A 16,069-nucleotide genomic window follows, 5' to 3' on the forward strand; every position below is an offset into this window, starting at 1 on the left:
TGTGAAGCACATAAATAAAGAAAGATACATAAGACTGAACAACACCAAGCAATATCTTAACTCAAATATAACTAAACTGAACTCGAAAAACCAAACTTGTGAATCCACAATCTAAACGTAATAATTTCAAACTAGACTTGTGGATCATGATCAAATTTCATCAATTCTTTTTATAGTCCCGTTTGGGAGAGCAAAGTACGTGACTTTAAATCACCAGATGGTCGTTTGACCTTCTTTCCTTCTTGATAGTTAACTTTATCAATTTATGATCTGGGAAAGTTGGGTCTGACGGACCCTTGAACCTATTTTTAGGCTTTTATCCGTATGCAAATACCTTATTTATTGGTTAATTCTTAATAATTTACGAGTTAGGTTAGCAATTTCTCAGAACCATTTAGCTTCTCGGTTAATTTTTTTAATCATAAAATAAGTTTCATTTAACTTTATTCAAATCTTTTTACTTGGAAATTTTGCTTCTTAATTCTTTAACCTTACATAAAATAGTTTATTTCTCTTTTTCATTTATTCCAAGAAATCCCGGGTCTGACGCACATTTTATTTCTAATTCTTTAGTCTGACAATAAATTTAGTAATCAAAATCCAGGGTCTGACAATATACCCTGATCCTAATGTTAAGTTTCGATTGGTGACTGCATTCAATTATCGCATCAAAAATGTTAAATTCAAGTGTTTCACCAACAAGATAACTTTTGAACTGCCACCATTTTGCAAAAATTTATCAGCTATTTCTGCGCTCAAAATTCTTGAACCATTCTTACGAAATTTGCATTCTCTTTTTATTTTGTTTGCAATAAATCATAAAGCATAATAATGATTTCTGGAAACATTTTTCTGAGAACATAATACTAAAGAAATTAATTTTGTACTTTAATCAAGACTTAATCATTTCCAAGAAAACAATAAAATTTCAGACCCTTACAATATTTTCGTCATTAACAACCGATACAGTTGTCATTTCCTGAGTGCCATTTTCAGTTATTGGAACGCCTGGAGGAGCCATTTCACCCAATAAAACTAAATCCCAACTCTTTCTTGTACAAAAAAGCCAATTCATATTTATTAAACAAAACAGTACAACGAATCCAGCAGCAATATAAACAACACCAGGAGCATCATTAATTGTAGCATTGAACACCTGCGAGTAAAACATAGATGATATTAAAGGCCCAGCCGATTCGATAGAAGATAAAAGTGCATATATTTGGCCAATTTCATTGTATTTTATGATCCTGGCTATCACAGCTCGATTACAGATGGGCAATAAGCCCATGAAGCTACCAAAAGCAATACTAATAAAGAATCCAGCTTCATTGAGAATCAGTCCACGAAAAAACATAGAAAGAACAAGTGAAAGACTTCCTATTATCCCTATTGCAGTATCATCTAAATGAAATTTGTGCATTAAAATTGGAGGTGTGATTATTGTCACTATTGCGGGAATCATAATTACGAATGCTGACATGAATGAATAATATTCAGCATTCCAGTGATAAACGCGTTGAGCAAACTGAAAACCAATTGAACTTTCACCCAAGTAACCAATCAGACAAATAGCCATGCTAGCCATTGTGAACAATAAAAAGAATCGTCCATTGTGGTCACGCTTTTTGAAAGCCGTATTCATTGTATTGCTAACATTACGAATGTTGATGATCTCCAAAATGATTGATTTTGTACTCTTTGGTCCATCTTTAGAGTTGGCAGGTTTGCCTAGTTCATGACGATTGTTTCTAGGTGAATCACCCGAACTAGGGCCATTGTTATTATTCATTTCTTCTTCAGAAGTGCCAGCATCATTAAGCAAAATTGCCACCCAAAGTGCTGAAACAGCTGAACTTATTATGGAAATGATGAAAACTCCAATGTAATTACGATGTTGACCAGAAAACCAAGGTTTCAATGCAAGCACATAGCCACCAACAGTTGTTGATGTAGGCATTGCTACAAGAAAAAGGAGAAATAAATATTAGACTCATTGTTACATTATTTAAAACAATCAATAAAGATATTGTCCGACAAGGGAAGTACTTGAATAACATCTCTCTAAAACCGGTGATTCAAGTATTACTTCCCTTCTGATTTGATGCAACACTATTCGTTAATTTTTGTTGCAAAAACTCTGTGTATTTGAATTTCATTTATAAAAATAACGAAATTTCAAACTGATCTAAAAAACGAAAGTAGAAAAAAACTTAATTGACTTGATTGAAATACCGATTGAATCGTGAAAATCACTAAGCTCTTCGAAATTAAACCTTTCATTAAAAGAAAGTTTACTTACCCATCAACATGAAAAGCTCTAAAATTGCAAATCTAATTGCTCGATATTTTGGCGGTGTTTTCCTGGTTATATACGTATAAGTTCCAGTAAGGATGCAAACCATGGAACCACTCAATGCGGCTGGTATATTTGTGTACAATAATGCAACTGGCTCTATGACAAAAAAAAACAAAATGGCAATTAAAATAGGAAACAATATTTACAGTTGTGTAAAAACAAAAAATGAATCAGTTTCTCTTTAAAATTATATGATTTTCTTTTATGGCCATTAAAACGGAAAATTTATCTAATTAAGTAACTTGCTCTCTGTTTGTTGTTAAACTTATTGCATGCAATTGCGCTTAAAACGAAAGTCAAGTCAAGATCATTTCGACTTCAAACTCTAGTTTAATCTTGCAAGTTTCTGGTCTGAAAAATTTGGTTCTATTATGGTTATAGTTTGATATTTCTAGTGTCGTTAAAACTTTTAGAGCTTATATTGTAGAGAACGAAAAATAATGAGACACATAGTTTTTCTTTTGTTATGCTAGTGGCCAGTTGACGATATTTGGGCACTTTGCCTTGAAGATAGCATTGCAGCCACTGACAAAAGCAGCTCGGGCGTTCCAATAGTTTCTCTTGTGAAAAGTAAAAATGAAAACATATCTTAATGAATATAGTTCATCGCTTTTAACTGCAATAGATAAAAGTGAAATATTATTAAAAACGCACTAGCGTAGCAAAAAAAATAGATTTCATTAAAAATCAACTTTTTGACTTTGCAACGTATTGCACCCTGTGGCTTCATATTTCTTTCTTCCTAGGTTATCAAAAATGTAACTTTGACTAATTGTCTTATTGAAATCGAAAAGGATCCAGATTGGAGCAAAGGACGAGTAAAACGTAGTGAAATAGTTTAGAGTCATACTTATGTCAAAAGCAAAACACTGATAAATTGTAATCAAATTTTGCAGGATTCCACAGATTGGACCAAGTGTGAGCATATACCGAATGTGACCTGGATAAGTATCGACCCAATAGCCCAGGAAAAGTGAAAAAACAATACCAGGTACTGTGACTATAATTGTTGAGTACATTTTAAGGGTTGTTGCATCTTCCAAGACCATGTTACGGATTGGAGTGTAGGAGTCATTGGTATGTGTCTCCAGCTCCAAGCAAATTGATTCATTAACTGAATAGGTATTTATACAATACTTATCCTGGGAAAGTTGAGTAACGGTCACTGATGGTATGTAAAGGGCGAAAATAGTCAACATGAAGAACACATCAATTCTCAAGAGTTTAACCAACTCCAGCAATTCCTTGGCAGTTAATTTGACCATATTTGAACTTAATGAAAGTGATGTCAATTAATGAAATGATCACTGGTCGGAGACTTAAATTTTGAATGATTATAAAAAACAAAAGTTAAAAACAGTAGATTAGTTGAAAGATGAAGTTGATGTTTCCATTTGTAATGAAGAAATGATTTGAACTATACTTCAACTGTTGGTTGTACTAACAAAACCTTCTTTGTAAACAAAACTAGACAGGTCAATGGGAAGTAAATTTGTTTTAAATTGAAATTGGTTGATTTTAATTGCATTTATTGAAACTTGAAGTTTGAATCGAAAGGCATGCGAAAGGTAATCTGGATCTTGTATCTCGATAGATCAAGTTAAACCAAGGTCTATGAGGACATGGGTAAAGTCAATTTTTCCTTTCAATTGATTTATCAGCAAATGTTACTATAATTAAATAACGATTGCGAAGTGATATGATAGTTAGATGCACTAAGGCAAAGCGCTAAGCTACTCACTAGATTAGATTCCCTATATTCATTAGATTAATTCAGGTTTCACCCTCGAGTTTATATCTCACAGCTTATTGTTGCAGTAATACTTAAGCAATTGTTTTTGATTGTTAGCGTAATGACTCTACATTTAATAAACAGCTCTTGTAGTCAAAATCAAGATTGAAATTGAATATAAATGTAATCAAATGAACAACAAACTCAGTAATGTGTACCTAATAATGTAGCTTATGGTTCAAGATTAACTGTCGATTTCATCATTTTTCTAGCAATTTTTACTGAAGCAAAGCAAATAATTTGTATCATATTGAGCATATAATTAACCTTAAATTAATGCAAATCGTGGAAATTAAGGTTTATGTATCAACCTAGAATTTTTATGTAATCAGCTGAATTTAAGGCAAAAGTTGTCAATCAGTCTTGTACAAATGACTGTAGCTGCGTTTTGTTGTTAGTTTTGCCTAAGAACCATCAGTCTAGTCTTTATTTAGTTTAACATTTCATTTGTGTGTTTTTTAGTGGACAACGATCAACCATGACAATTCACGATAAATCAATGGAAAATTATTTGATGAACAGTGGTTCTACAATTGATTTATCCGATTCTTTCACAGTAACTTGGTCTAATTTAACATATCGTTGTTACCCAACAGCAATGCAAAGATTGGCTAACCGTGTTAAAGGTGATCGATCAACGTTTGGATGTAAAACAATTTTACAAAATTGTAATGGTTCTTTCAGATCGGGTCGGTTAACAGCAATCATGGGTCCATCAGGCTCAGGTAAATCAACTTTGTTGGAGTGTTTGGCAGGAGTGAGAAAAGTTGATCAAGTTGACAATATAAGGTTACATGGACCCATTTCCCATGTTTCCTTTTCATTCATACCTCAGCAAGATCAACTGTTTGAGCGGTTGACTGTTCGAGAAGTAATGACTTATGCTGCTAAATTACACTTTGTTTCAAGGCAAAAGACTGACTATGGGAAAATAAAAACTGAGATTGACCAAATTTTAACCCAATTGAACATCTTTGACTGTGTAGACCAAATCATTGAAAATCTTAGTGGAGGTCAAAAGGGAAGACTATCAATAGCCCAGGAACTAATTGCATCGCCTGAAATAATAATGATGGATGAGCCAACATCGGGTTTAGATTCATCGTCAAGTTACTCTTTGATTGAATTGCTGGTTAAACTTGCTTCCTCCTTGTCAATAGCTATTGTTATTACCATTCATCAACCCTCGGCTCGACTATTTAATCTACTTCAAGATGTCTACATGTTTTCCTACAATGGTAAATTCATGTTTGAAGGTAAACCTAGTCAAGTGACATCGACTTTAAACGCAGTTGGAATTAAATTTGACTCTTTTAACAATCCCGCTGATGTGTTGCTTGATGTGGCTAATGGTGAATATGGTATTGAAGTGATTGAAACACTTACCAAAAAAGTGTCAAATAATAACAATCAGAGTCACCCGTGGAAGAAGGACAAACCGTTAGCCAGTTGTTTAATGAACTACCGTGGTGCTTTTAAAGATCATTTATGTATACTAATTTCACGTCAATGTTTGATCAGCATCCGTGATAGACTATCCATATTACTGAAATACTCAGTCGCTATCAGTTTGGCTCTCCTGGTTGGCATTAGTTATTATAACATAGGAAAGAGTGATGGATGTTTAACGGAACAAATTCGTACATGGTTAAACTTGGATAAAATTGGCCGTTTATTTGAAGGTATTACAGAATCGTCAAACAAAACACGAGATCATGTTGGTGCTTTCTTCTTTCTCTTTGTCTTTATCAGCATAACCGCTGCGTTATCTCCAGCTGCAGCTTTGCCATTTTATGCCAAAGCAATACGTAAAGAGTGTTCAAACAACTGGTATGGACGAACATCTTTCATCGTGGCCTTTATCATTGCTGATTTACCGTTTCTTGTACTATCAGTGACACTTTCTTATGTCATTTTTTTCATTCTAAGCAATCAACCTTTGGATCGATTCTTCTCTTCTTTGCTTATATACATTTTGGCCGCAATGAACACACAGGCTCGAGGTGTCATTTTTGGATCACTATTTATTGACAATATGCTTTCATCTGTACTCTTGTCTCCCAATTCAACCATCTATGATACGCTTTTATCTGGATTTTTGATTCGCATCAAGGAGCTTCCTCGTATTTTACAGATCTTTTCAAGTATATCGTTTGCAAGGATCAGTATGGATGGAGTTATCGTCGCTATTTTTGGCTTTAAAAGGTATGTTAGACGAAAAAAATACCATTTGATTGTGAGTTATCTTTACCTTTTACCAGGTGCACCATTGATTTGTCTAATGCTATTGAAGTCACGCTCAATCGTATGATTGATTTTTTAGACACTAATTTCAAGATAGCACGAATCACTATTCAAAGATGGACCAGTGAAAATGAATTACAAGCTTTGAAAAATTCAACAGATTCAATTGCCAACGTTTTCAAAGATGTTTATAAAAGCCACTTGGATGAAAGTGCCGATTCCAGTGTAATGAGACAATTTAACCTGACAGACTCAATATACACTGAATGCGTTTGCAAATTATTGGTCTTGTGTTTGATTACACAAATTTTCGCAGTCATAGCTTTTACGTGGCAAGGATGTAGGAAAAAATAATGTACCAAGTATATCAATAAGTAAACAATTTCAAGTTATTTTCGACGGGTGTAAATTCAAGTTTATTAATGGATGATAATGAGCAAATTTACAAGACTAGCAATCAAAAATCATTTTGTTAAAAAGAGTACAAAAAACTGTATTATACAATAATAATGATTTGGTGCAAAATTAATGCACCGATGGAGGAGATAACGATGGTTCAAAGTTGAGCTATGAAATGGCGTAGTTTTGCTTTAGTCATGATTATCACCATTTGTCGAACCGACGAAGAACATCAATCACAATTCTGTTTATGTAGTAACCAGATTGAATTCCGTATGTGAAGTCCATATGATTCCATTTCTTAAATGGCACCAGATAGTCAAGCAATAATGGACCTGTAATGATTGAGAAAGTTAGAAACATTGAGCAAATTGTAACTCTTGAGGCTAGCAAGATCAAAGTTTAAATCACCTTTAAGAATCGACTTTAGTATTGAAACATCTTTAGGGTCAGCTAACAGGTCATTTTTTGAGTAAAATAGTGCTATATTTGTTGAATTAATCTTTTCCAAGGGATACTTTGGAGGATTAGGTGAACCATATTTACGTAAATTGCCTTTTACTCCAAAGTCATATTTTAATAAAGCGGTTGATTTAAGCAGCTGTGAAAAATGGACAATATTCCAGGTCGATGTACCGGCTGGTAAGTGGGCAGCATAGACCGGTAAACGGGTCATATTAAGTTGCTCCGAATCAAATCCCATAAGCATGAATACAATGTCAGTACAGATGAAGTGAAATTTCGGAGTACAGATATGTTTTTCAAGGTGCTTTATCATCCCACTATTTGGTAACAATTCTTCTGCGTGCTTTTTAAAATAGTCTACAATAGGCTTGATCTTAGATAAAAGTCTTATTGGCGATTTTATGTGGTCAATTCGAGCAACTGGAGCTAAGGCAATGAAAGGTTTAACAATGTTTGAGTATTCAGGTTTGCTTGCAAGTAAGCCAAACATCATGAGAGTTCCTTGGGAATGTCCAACCCAGCCAAGAGTCTCTAAGAATAACACATGAAAGATGCATATTGAATTATCAATAGGATGGGGAAAAATATTAACAGAGATTAAAAATAATCTTCAACATTAAAAATGAAAAGCACTCAAAAGATCACATGTGTAAAACTATCATGTTTATTAGATCACTATGATGCAAAGAGTAATGTAGTAATTACTCTTTGCTATGATGTCAATATGATCCAGATAAATTGATCCAGAGTAAAGTAACTCTTTGATCCAAATCCGATTAGAAGATATTTTATGCAATTTTTTAAAAATGCCTGTAGGTTAATTGGTAAATCATTAGTAAATGACGTTTTTGTTAAAATAGGATTTGAAATGACTTCGTAATAATTTTTCAACCTGATTTCATCGCAATTGATCCCCCGCAGTGACAATTCAACTATCTTTTCAACTTACCTTGTTTAGTCTCTTTCAAGACGTGATTTATGACAGCTGGACAATCGTAAGCGACCATCTCATCGAAAGTGAACTGCCAAAATTCTGAATCTGTAAACAAGCAGGACCAAGGTTTTAGATAACAAAAATGGTGTCAAAACAAAAAAAAAGTTATTCCATTTTAACCCTTTAACATCAGCTGATGTTTACAAATGTGAGAGTGATATGCACACATATTTTATTATTTACACAACATGGATCAAGGTTAAATAAGGATAGTCCCAATTACCACTCTCTGTTTATCATCAGTCGTTAAAGATTGTTAAATTAAGCTGTTAAATGTAAAATCTTCAAGGTTGGTAATAATCATCACCATCATTAGTATCATTCTTGGTCACATGCAGTTTTTCCTTAATCGACCTAACCAACTCAATGACAAAGTTGGAGCTAATTCAATCAATACATTCAATCAGGTACATTTAGCTTGAAAAAGTCCAACTAAACTAGCTGTTAGCAATTGATTAGTGTTATGTTACTAATCGTTCGTTTGCTTGGCATCTCGTTAACTGATTGCTCTTACCTTTATCTGGATCAAGATGTGTATGATTTCGTGAATAGACATTGCCACGAGTGTTAGATATCCAAACATCGTAACCAAGATTTGCTAAAACAAAACCCAAATTGTTGGCAACTGTATCATCAATCGAGTTATCATAAATGCTGTTGAAATCATTGTCAATAAAACCCCGGTCAACCCATTCTTTAATTGACCCACCAGGGGATGCGATGAGGAAATCAACTCCACTGGCCAATAAACCGTGTTGTAAAACAATTGGTCTCTTTTTGGAAACCAGATTAACATCAACCAATGGATTAATCATCCTAAAAACACTTAAAATGTAACCATCTTCAGTTGTAATGTAATGACGTTCACAACCAAATCCTCGCGATTCAATCAACTGGGCTATATCTCGATCTTCATCTGGATCAACTGTCCAGGTTAAAGCAAAAGAAAACTGCACAATAATCAGATAGATTAATCCTAATTTTGGTAGCATGATGATTCAAATTGAGTTCACAAGCACATCAAGATGTATTAACAATAACAAAATTATAAATGGCTTAGATTTGGTCAGTTTACTTGGTTAATTTGAATTTTCAAAAGATATGTTATTTTATTCTTGATTGCTCCGAGACTAAACATGTAATCGTTGCTCATTCAGCAAAATCAAATTTTAATCAAAACTTGGTTTAAACATTTAACTTAAAGGGAAATACCTTAAATAGTTTCAAGGTTAAAAGAGGTAAACATTATTTTATGAAATAACAATTTTTTCATTTCGTAAGCATGTGAGAAACAAAGTCATCTTTGGTTTTGATTAATCAAAAATAAAATGATCAAAATTAAAGGCACCTTATAACATCCTCAACATTATCTTGCCTCTTTAATGTCATTATTTATTCAATGTTTCAACCAATTGTTGATTGTTAGGTTTTATTGCAAAGCTTTACCATGCTAACTAACGTCTTAACCAGTTTTTTAGTCAAATTATTGGATTATTGTCAGTTAATGGTGGCTCAACAGACGACGATATTTTGTAATTCAGCATTGAACGCATGCGATTAAAACAAGTTATTTAAATCTCTGAAAAGGTACATTAGCAATTAAATCTAACATGGCGAACTAATAGTTATTGATAGAATTAAAAGAATTAATAGAATTAAAAATAGCGCCCTAAAAGATAATCAAATGACGTTAGAGTGCTCTTGAAACTTCGACTGATTCAAAAACTGCCCCAAGCAACTTAGTAATTTGATCATCAGATTGGTCATAATTCAATTAAAATCATAAAACTTAAAAAATTGACATTGCGAAAGATTCCAATGAATAATTTAATTTATCAATTAAATAAAAGGTGAATGTGACTTTCATGAAAAATTTCCATTATTGTGTTCCAAAATTGTTTCTCAAATTGTCAAAATGTTTCAAGTTGTTCCTCAATTACAGAGGTTTGGTTCCTGGATAGTAAAAAGGTTTCCTCTTGAGGCCATTATGCTTTTAGCAGTCGTGTCGTGCTCTCTTCTGGACTATTGTCGCTGGCTTAAATAATACTGCAATTGTCTCATTCAATAACGTACTGGTTCAACTCGATTCTTAAATTGGGCGCTTTTATCGACAAATGGTTTACGCTTATGGAATAACATCGTTCCAACAATAAGGATTATCTAAAGAAATGGGGGAAAATTAATTAGTTATCGCTATTAATAATATCAAATGATTGTAATTGTTCATCACTAAATAATACTAACCAGAAATACTGATAAAAGGACAATGAAAACGCACGCTTCAGGGAAATTGAAATGCTCGACAAGATAACCTCCAATTATCGGACCAAGAGCGGTTCTAGAATGAAATTAGATCATTAGTTGAGTATTGATTGACAGAAAGCAAATTATTTATAAACTCACCCAAGAGCATAGGCTGAAACGAAAAGGCTACTTATTATAGAACCAGCGCCAACGTCTGATTTTAAATCTGATAAACTGAGAGGGAAAATGGTTTCAAATTATTCATAAATATACACTAAATTTACATTCATTTTGTTCATTTATCAATTACTCACTCTTTTTCCCGCATGGCTTGGGTAAAGTTTGCAACAAAGCAAACAGCCATACCCATTCCATAAAAGATCTGTGACAATACGACCAATGTAATACTCCTGGAAAGTGTAAAAGGATTTTATTCAACTGAACTTGGACATGAGTTGGGAAACAATAATATTGGACTAAATAACGAACCAAATAAGGTCGTTTTGGGAAAGTATAAAACTTACGGTTTGATAGGCAAAGGATAAATTGGCCCCACAATTATGAAAGCAACCACCATTGCTACATTACCAATAATGCTCATAAATGTAAGATCTTTAAATTTAGGTACAATTAGACCAACAATCCATGTGAAAACGCCATAGAATAATCCTGATAACAAGAAAATAAGGCCAACTGCTGTGGTTCGAAGTTTGGCAAACTAAAATGCAAAATTAGGTAAATTTTAGGTAAATTACGATTTGACTAATGCTCTAAATATTATGCTACATACACTTCTTATATGAGGTTCCAGCATAGATTGGTTAAAACCAAATACAATGCAAAGAGACACTGTAATCAAAATTTGCAGTGTTATGCGGAAATTGGACAACACTTTGATAAGACCAGCGCTTTTATCATTCTTTGTGATCTCTAAATGGGTAAAAATAAATCAAGATTAGTATCATATTCATGGCTCAGTTATAAGAATACAAGTCAATAACAGTTATTGATGTAGATGCAGAACTTTCAAGTTTAACAATGTTAAGATCGAAAGACTTCAACATGGGAAATTATAAACAAATATCAAGTCTATCGGAGCTTATGCATGGATAGTTAGTATCTTTGCAAGGACAAAACCTTTTTTTCAGTTCATAAGTCTCAGTCGTCTGAAAAAGTCAAGATAATGATAGAAATTTCCCTCTGATTAACTAAGAAAAAACTTTCCATTATCATAAAATCAACAAGCAAATCAACATTTTCTCGATGATTGTTCAAGTCTGTATTATTCATGAACTCTTCTGACTTTAATTATCTTTCAGGCATCAAACACTTTTCATCAAAAACAAAGTCAATTGTTCTGGTGTTATGATTATCATTAATATTGCAGAGTTAAAGTCTGTACTGGATCAAGAAAACAAGCCATTGTGAAAACTTACTGGCAACTTTAGGGAAAATGCCAAAAAGAATTGGAAAAGTCAGGAAAAGAAGGGCCCCACAAACAAAAAAGGGCAAATCGAATCCACCAACCTAATTATGATACAGTTGATAATTAAAAAATGATATAAAATGAATATTATAATAAAGTATAAAATTGTGATTATAAAGTACAAGAAAATAATAAGCACCTCATAAAGCCATCCTCCTAGTAAGGGTCCAATGATCATTCCGATTCCATAACACATCTCTACTAAACCCTGTGGAATTGTGAAAATTAATCAACTAGAAAAAATCAAAATTCGATATATGTAAATGCGAATTATAGCGATGCTTACGAATATTTGAGATATATGGTTTGGATAGTAGACAGGAATTGCGCCGTAACAAGCCGCTGATACTGCTGCTAGTCCAACTGATCCAAAAGAACGGATAAGGGCACAAAAGGTTGTGAATGTGCTTCCATCGGACACCCATTTTAATACCCTAGAACCGATATAAATTTGATTAGATTTAATTCAGATCAACAGTCAGTTTTTCAGGTGGTTGTTCACACATACCCAAATAGACAGATACCAGCTGAGCCAACAAAAGTTCCGGTTAATATTGTAGCTCGAAATCCAAGTTTAGGTAACTGAAAACAGAAAATAATGCGATTAGATCAATAATAACAATAATAATGATTGTGTAATTAGATAGAAAGCTTTGTCTAATCAATCTTCTTAATGACAACTATTTAGTAAACAGATAAGTGAATTGCCAATTCATGTAAGTGCTCATGAGTTGACAAAAAAATGAAAGATTTCAGTTGAAATACTTGAGATGGGCAATAAGATATTAATCCGAAAACAGGAACTCATGTACTGCCATATTTATAAAAATTTTACATAAGAGCTACAATTAAAAGTCAAATTGTAACAATTGTTGGTGAAACAATTCACTAGCCTATTCTCATTGGATTGAGTTTATCTGATGGTTTATTTGATGATCAGGGCAAAAATGGTAACTGGCTGACTAGAAGACGCTTTGATCTGCAACTTAAAGATTTACAATGTAATTATCCAGGAATTTTCTTTAGTTCTTAACGCTTATTAACTGTTAACAGCTGTTTACAGAGAGAGTAAGGTCTGGTCAGTCTGGAGAGTCTGGTAAGAGAGATAGTAAGTAACTATAACTAATGGGGAGCATTATGCAATATCAATACAATAAAAACTGAACAAAATAAGTTCAATCTTATTGGTGCTTTCATTAACTGTTAGATCGCGGCTATGAAAAAAATCTCCGATTTTGCTAACTTAATGTTGCCTGATGGTTAACACTGACGATAAGACTGCTAATCTTCATGAGTTATAATCTGCGTCTTGGGGATTGCATTAAAGAGGAGTACCCAAGGTTAAACCCCCTGGACTATCCCATCATCCCTTCCTGATGGATTATCAGCTAAGCTGAATAAAGCCTGGGTAAAGCACATAGGTAGAGTTAGAGCTTTAAAGCTGTCGCGGCCACGCAATAAAAAGTTGTCTTAACCCTGACCACTACTGTAATTCAACCTCTCAAGTTGTGATTTGGGTTATTTTGAGCAAAGAGCTTTGAGCAAAAACCTTTTGCGCTAAAACATTTAAGAGCAAAACTGATTAGAGCAAACACAATTTTAAACTCAGGTTTAGTTTTTGCGATAATCGAGATCAAAGTTGAAACTTTCACCGGCTTTTGTTCAATTATGGAAGCAGATTTTTCATCAAACTCAATTAAATGATGTAGATTTCGATGAAAAATCAGAAAACGTACAGCCGATCACTTCGATTTTCAGTTAGATCGACTGCTTTCTGTGGCCGTAAAAGTTAGAGCCTAAACTTATCATTCGTCGATAAAAATTGTTGGTACACGACAATGTTTTAACACCTTTTTCAGTTTATCGACAGTTCTATTGATTTTGACCATTCATTAGATGTTATTATCGATTATAAAATTAATATGATATATTTTTTGTAGGATCTTGAATGATCTAAAAATTTAAGAATGATCTCTGAAAATTATCAACAATTTTTGAGCAAAATTTGCTCAAATCTTCTTAGCGCAAACGGATTTTGCTCAAATCTTTTTGCTCAATTTGACCAACACCCTCAAGTTGTCTATTGTTCGAAGGTGAAGATCGCAAGTCAAATGCGTCTTAAAGATTGATTATGGTCGAAGAAAGTCGCTTGAGCCTTTCAGTTAAAAATTTATGGAAAAATTGTTAAAATTGTTAACCAATTGCTAGATTGGTTATTTAAATATGCACACTTACAAATTTGCCATAGATTGGGCACAAAATGAACGCAATAACTTCTTGGATTGAAAATAAAATACCATAGACTGATGGAGATAATCCTTTGGCCTCAGCCTGCAAATAAAAGGGGCATAAGTTAATTGATCGATTTAATGTTTGTGATCAACTTACAATACAAATACAATTGCATTAAAAATCGTAGACATTTGTAGGCGCTTGGGTATAAGCAATTATCAGCATGTAACAGTGATTGGAAAGCTTAAAATACGGAAGTAAAGAAAATGCATCAAACACATGTAACGAAAGCTGTAAAACATTGATTGTACATAGAAAATACAGAAAACACAGTTAGTTATGCAACTTGAATCCAGTATTAAGAAGTACAAAGATAGAGATGGAGTGGCTTTTACATTTTGAGCAAAGCTAACTACGTAAAAGAGGTACAGTTAACTTAAAGACAGGGAATGCGACAATGGACGGACCAAAAAGATGGAATACAAGATGGAAATGAGCGTAACAGAAAAGCATGAAATGCAAATAGCAATAGCCGTTAAACTAGTTAAAACAGAAGTTGATTTGAAAATTGTAAAAATACAAGGAGATAAGGTGGATCAACTATTACATGACTTACCTCTTTAGAGAAGAAGGGCGCTAAAACACAATAAGCTGCTCCAGTAATGGTATTGATAAAGGCGAGTGTTGCTATTAAAATGAAATCACGAGTTGTCAACTTAATTGGTGACAATTGTGTAATTGCTGGTAATTGTGAATCAGATGATTTAGTCCAATTATCAGATGAACCTTGCCCAAATGTTGACTGTCGCGTTGCTACCGTAGATTCAGTCACTAGGGTTAAATTTTTTTGTAACTTAATACCGCACATTTTGAATTTTTTAATTATATTTACTCTTTTTTTATTGATCTATTCACAGATAAACATTGATGATTTATTCTCGTTGGACAATTGTAATTATGAGTCTAAAAAATAAATTATTTCTCAGTTGGAAAGTTTGTTGGTAAAAAGATTGTACAAAGGTAACATTAATCATGCTGATGAAACGGGAAGAGAAGAGTATCTGTTAACCTGTTAATCCAAGTCTTTTATGGATAAATATAATCACATTATCTTTCTAGCATCTTTAATCAACAGTAATGATCAGGTGGGAGGAGAGATCATGGTAAGAAGGATGAACACTGAGTAAGTAAGAACAGAGTTAATGACCAAAAGACGTTTTGATTTTCAATTACATTACAAATACATTTTCGTCACTAACTTTCTGTTATTAATTTGCAGTTCAGTCCGATTCGCATTTCGATCGAGGGAAAAGAAACCGTTAACTGTGATTTGCAGATTTAACCAAACCAATCAAAGAGACATTAATGACAGAGTGCTTGAAGTATTCAATCTCAATCAATCAATTCAATGAATAATCCATCGAGGACTGCGTTCAATTAAGATCTGTTACTTTTTATTAACAATTAGCCGATTCTAATCTGAAACCTTAGCATTCTTTTCATTCTCATATTATATGAAAAAGGGTGCAACACTTGAAAACTTGCGGATGGATGAGGTAACAAGAAAACATGTTTCACCTTAATCACAAAATTTGACGATTATGATAATAATGAATCAATGAAACCAAAATCAGATGGGCTGCTTCATAGTCTCCATAATCTTAATCAATGTCACCAAATTTTGTGATTAAGGTAAGGCATGCTTTATTGTTACCTCATCATCTGCAAGTGTTTAAGTGTTACACCTTTAGATGTTTATACAGAAATGTATTGAAAGGTATCTGATGGCCAATAATGAATTTTAGGAAATGTTAGTGTTACAGTTATTTTGACGGTCAATCATTGAAATTGAAA

The 16,069-nt window shown here is 33.2% G+C and overlaps 4 protein-coding genes across 4 annotated transcripts; 1 reads left to right on the forward strand and 3 right to left on the reverse strand.

The window, feature by feature from the left end:
* Positions 1–847: 847 nt before the first annotated feature.
* On the reverse strand, positions 848–3,863 carry LOC107372053 (putative peptidoglycan muropeptide transporter SLC46). The gene is made up of 3 exons (XM_015940194.3): positions 3,210–3,863; positions 2,303–2,455; positions 848–1,962 (listed from the first exon to the last, which is right to left on the reverse strand). Exons 1-3 carry the CDS (start codon positions 3,622–3,624, stop codon positions 929–931), a joined length of 1,602 nt encoding a protein of 533 aa, XP_015795680.2. The 5' UTR covers positions 3,625–3,863; the 3' UTR covers positions 848–928.
* A 669-nt stretch (positions 3,864–4,532) lies between these two features.
* LOC107359161 (ATP-binding cassette sub-family G member 1-like) lies at positions 4,533–6,787 on the forward strand. Its single transcript, XM_015925624.3, has 2 exons — positions 4,533–6,356; positions 6,413–6,787. The coding sequence occupies exons 1-2, from the start codon at positions 4,630–4,632 to the stop codon at positions 6,747–6,749; spliced, it is 2,064 nt and encodes a 687-aa protein (XP_015781110.2). The 5' UTR covers positions 4,533–4,629; the 3' UTR covers positions 6,750–6,787.
* Positions 6,785–9,381, reverse strand: LOC107359163 (lipase member J). Its single transcript, XM_015925626.2, has 4 exons — positions 8,768–9,381; positions 8,209–8,298; positions 7,206–7,790; positions 6,785–7,129 (listed from the first exon to the last, which is right to left on the reverse strand). Exons 1-4 carry the CDS (start codon positions 9,243–9,245, stop codon positions 6,999–7,001), a joined length of 1,284 nt encoding a protein of 427 aa, XP_015781112.2. The 5' UTR covers positions 9,246–9,381; the 3' UTR covers positions 6,785–6,998.
* A 669-nt stretch (positions 9,382–10,050) lies between these two features.
* LOC107359162 (MFS-type transporter SLC18B1) lies at positions 10,051–15,264 on the reverse strand. Its single transcript, XM_015925625.3, has 12 exons — positions 14,832–15,264; positions 14,219–14,314; positions 12,492–12,565; positions 12,270–12,417; positions 12,123–12,191; positions 11,934–12,024; positions 11,288–11,427; positions 11,022–11,215; positions 10,812–10,907; positions 10,657–10,731; positions 10,498–10,591; positions 10,051–10,413 (listed from the first exon to the last, which is right to left on the reverse strand). Exons 1-12 carry the CDS (start codon positions 15,081–15,083, stop codon positions 10,315–10,317), a joined length of 1,428 nt encoding a protein of 475 aa, XP_015781111.2. The 5' UTR covers positions 15,084–15,264; the 3' UTR covers positions 10,051–10,314.
* Between the last annotated feature and the right edge of the window lie 805 nt (positions 15,265–16,069).

The sequence above is a fragment of the Tetranychus urticae genome, chromosome 1 (genome assembly GCF_039701765.1).
Source record: "Tetranychus urticae isolate SD_2017Ah chromosome 1, NJAU_TeUrti_SD_1.0, whole genome shotgun sequence".
NCBI lineage: Eukaryota > Metazoa > Arthropoda > Arachnida > Trombidiformes > Tetranychidae > Tetranychus > Tetranychus urticae.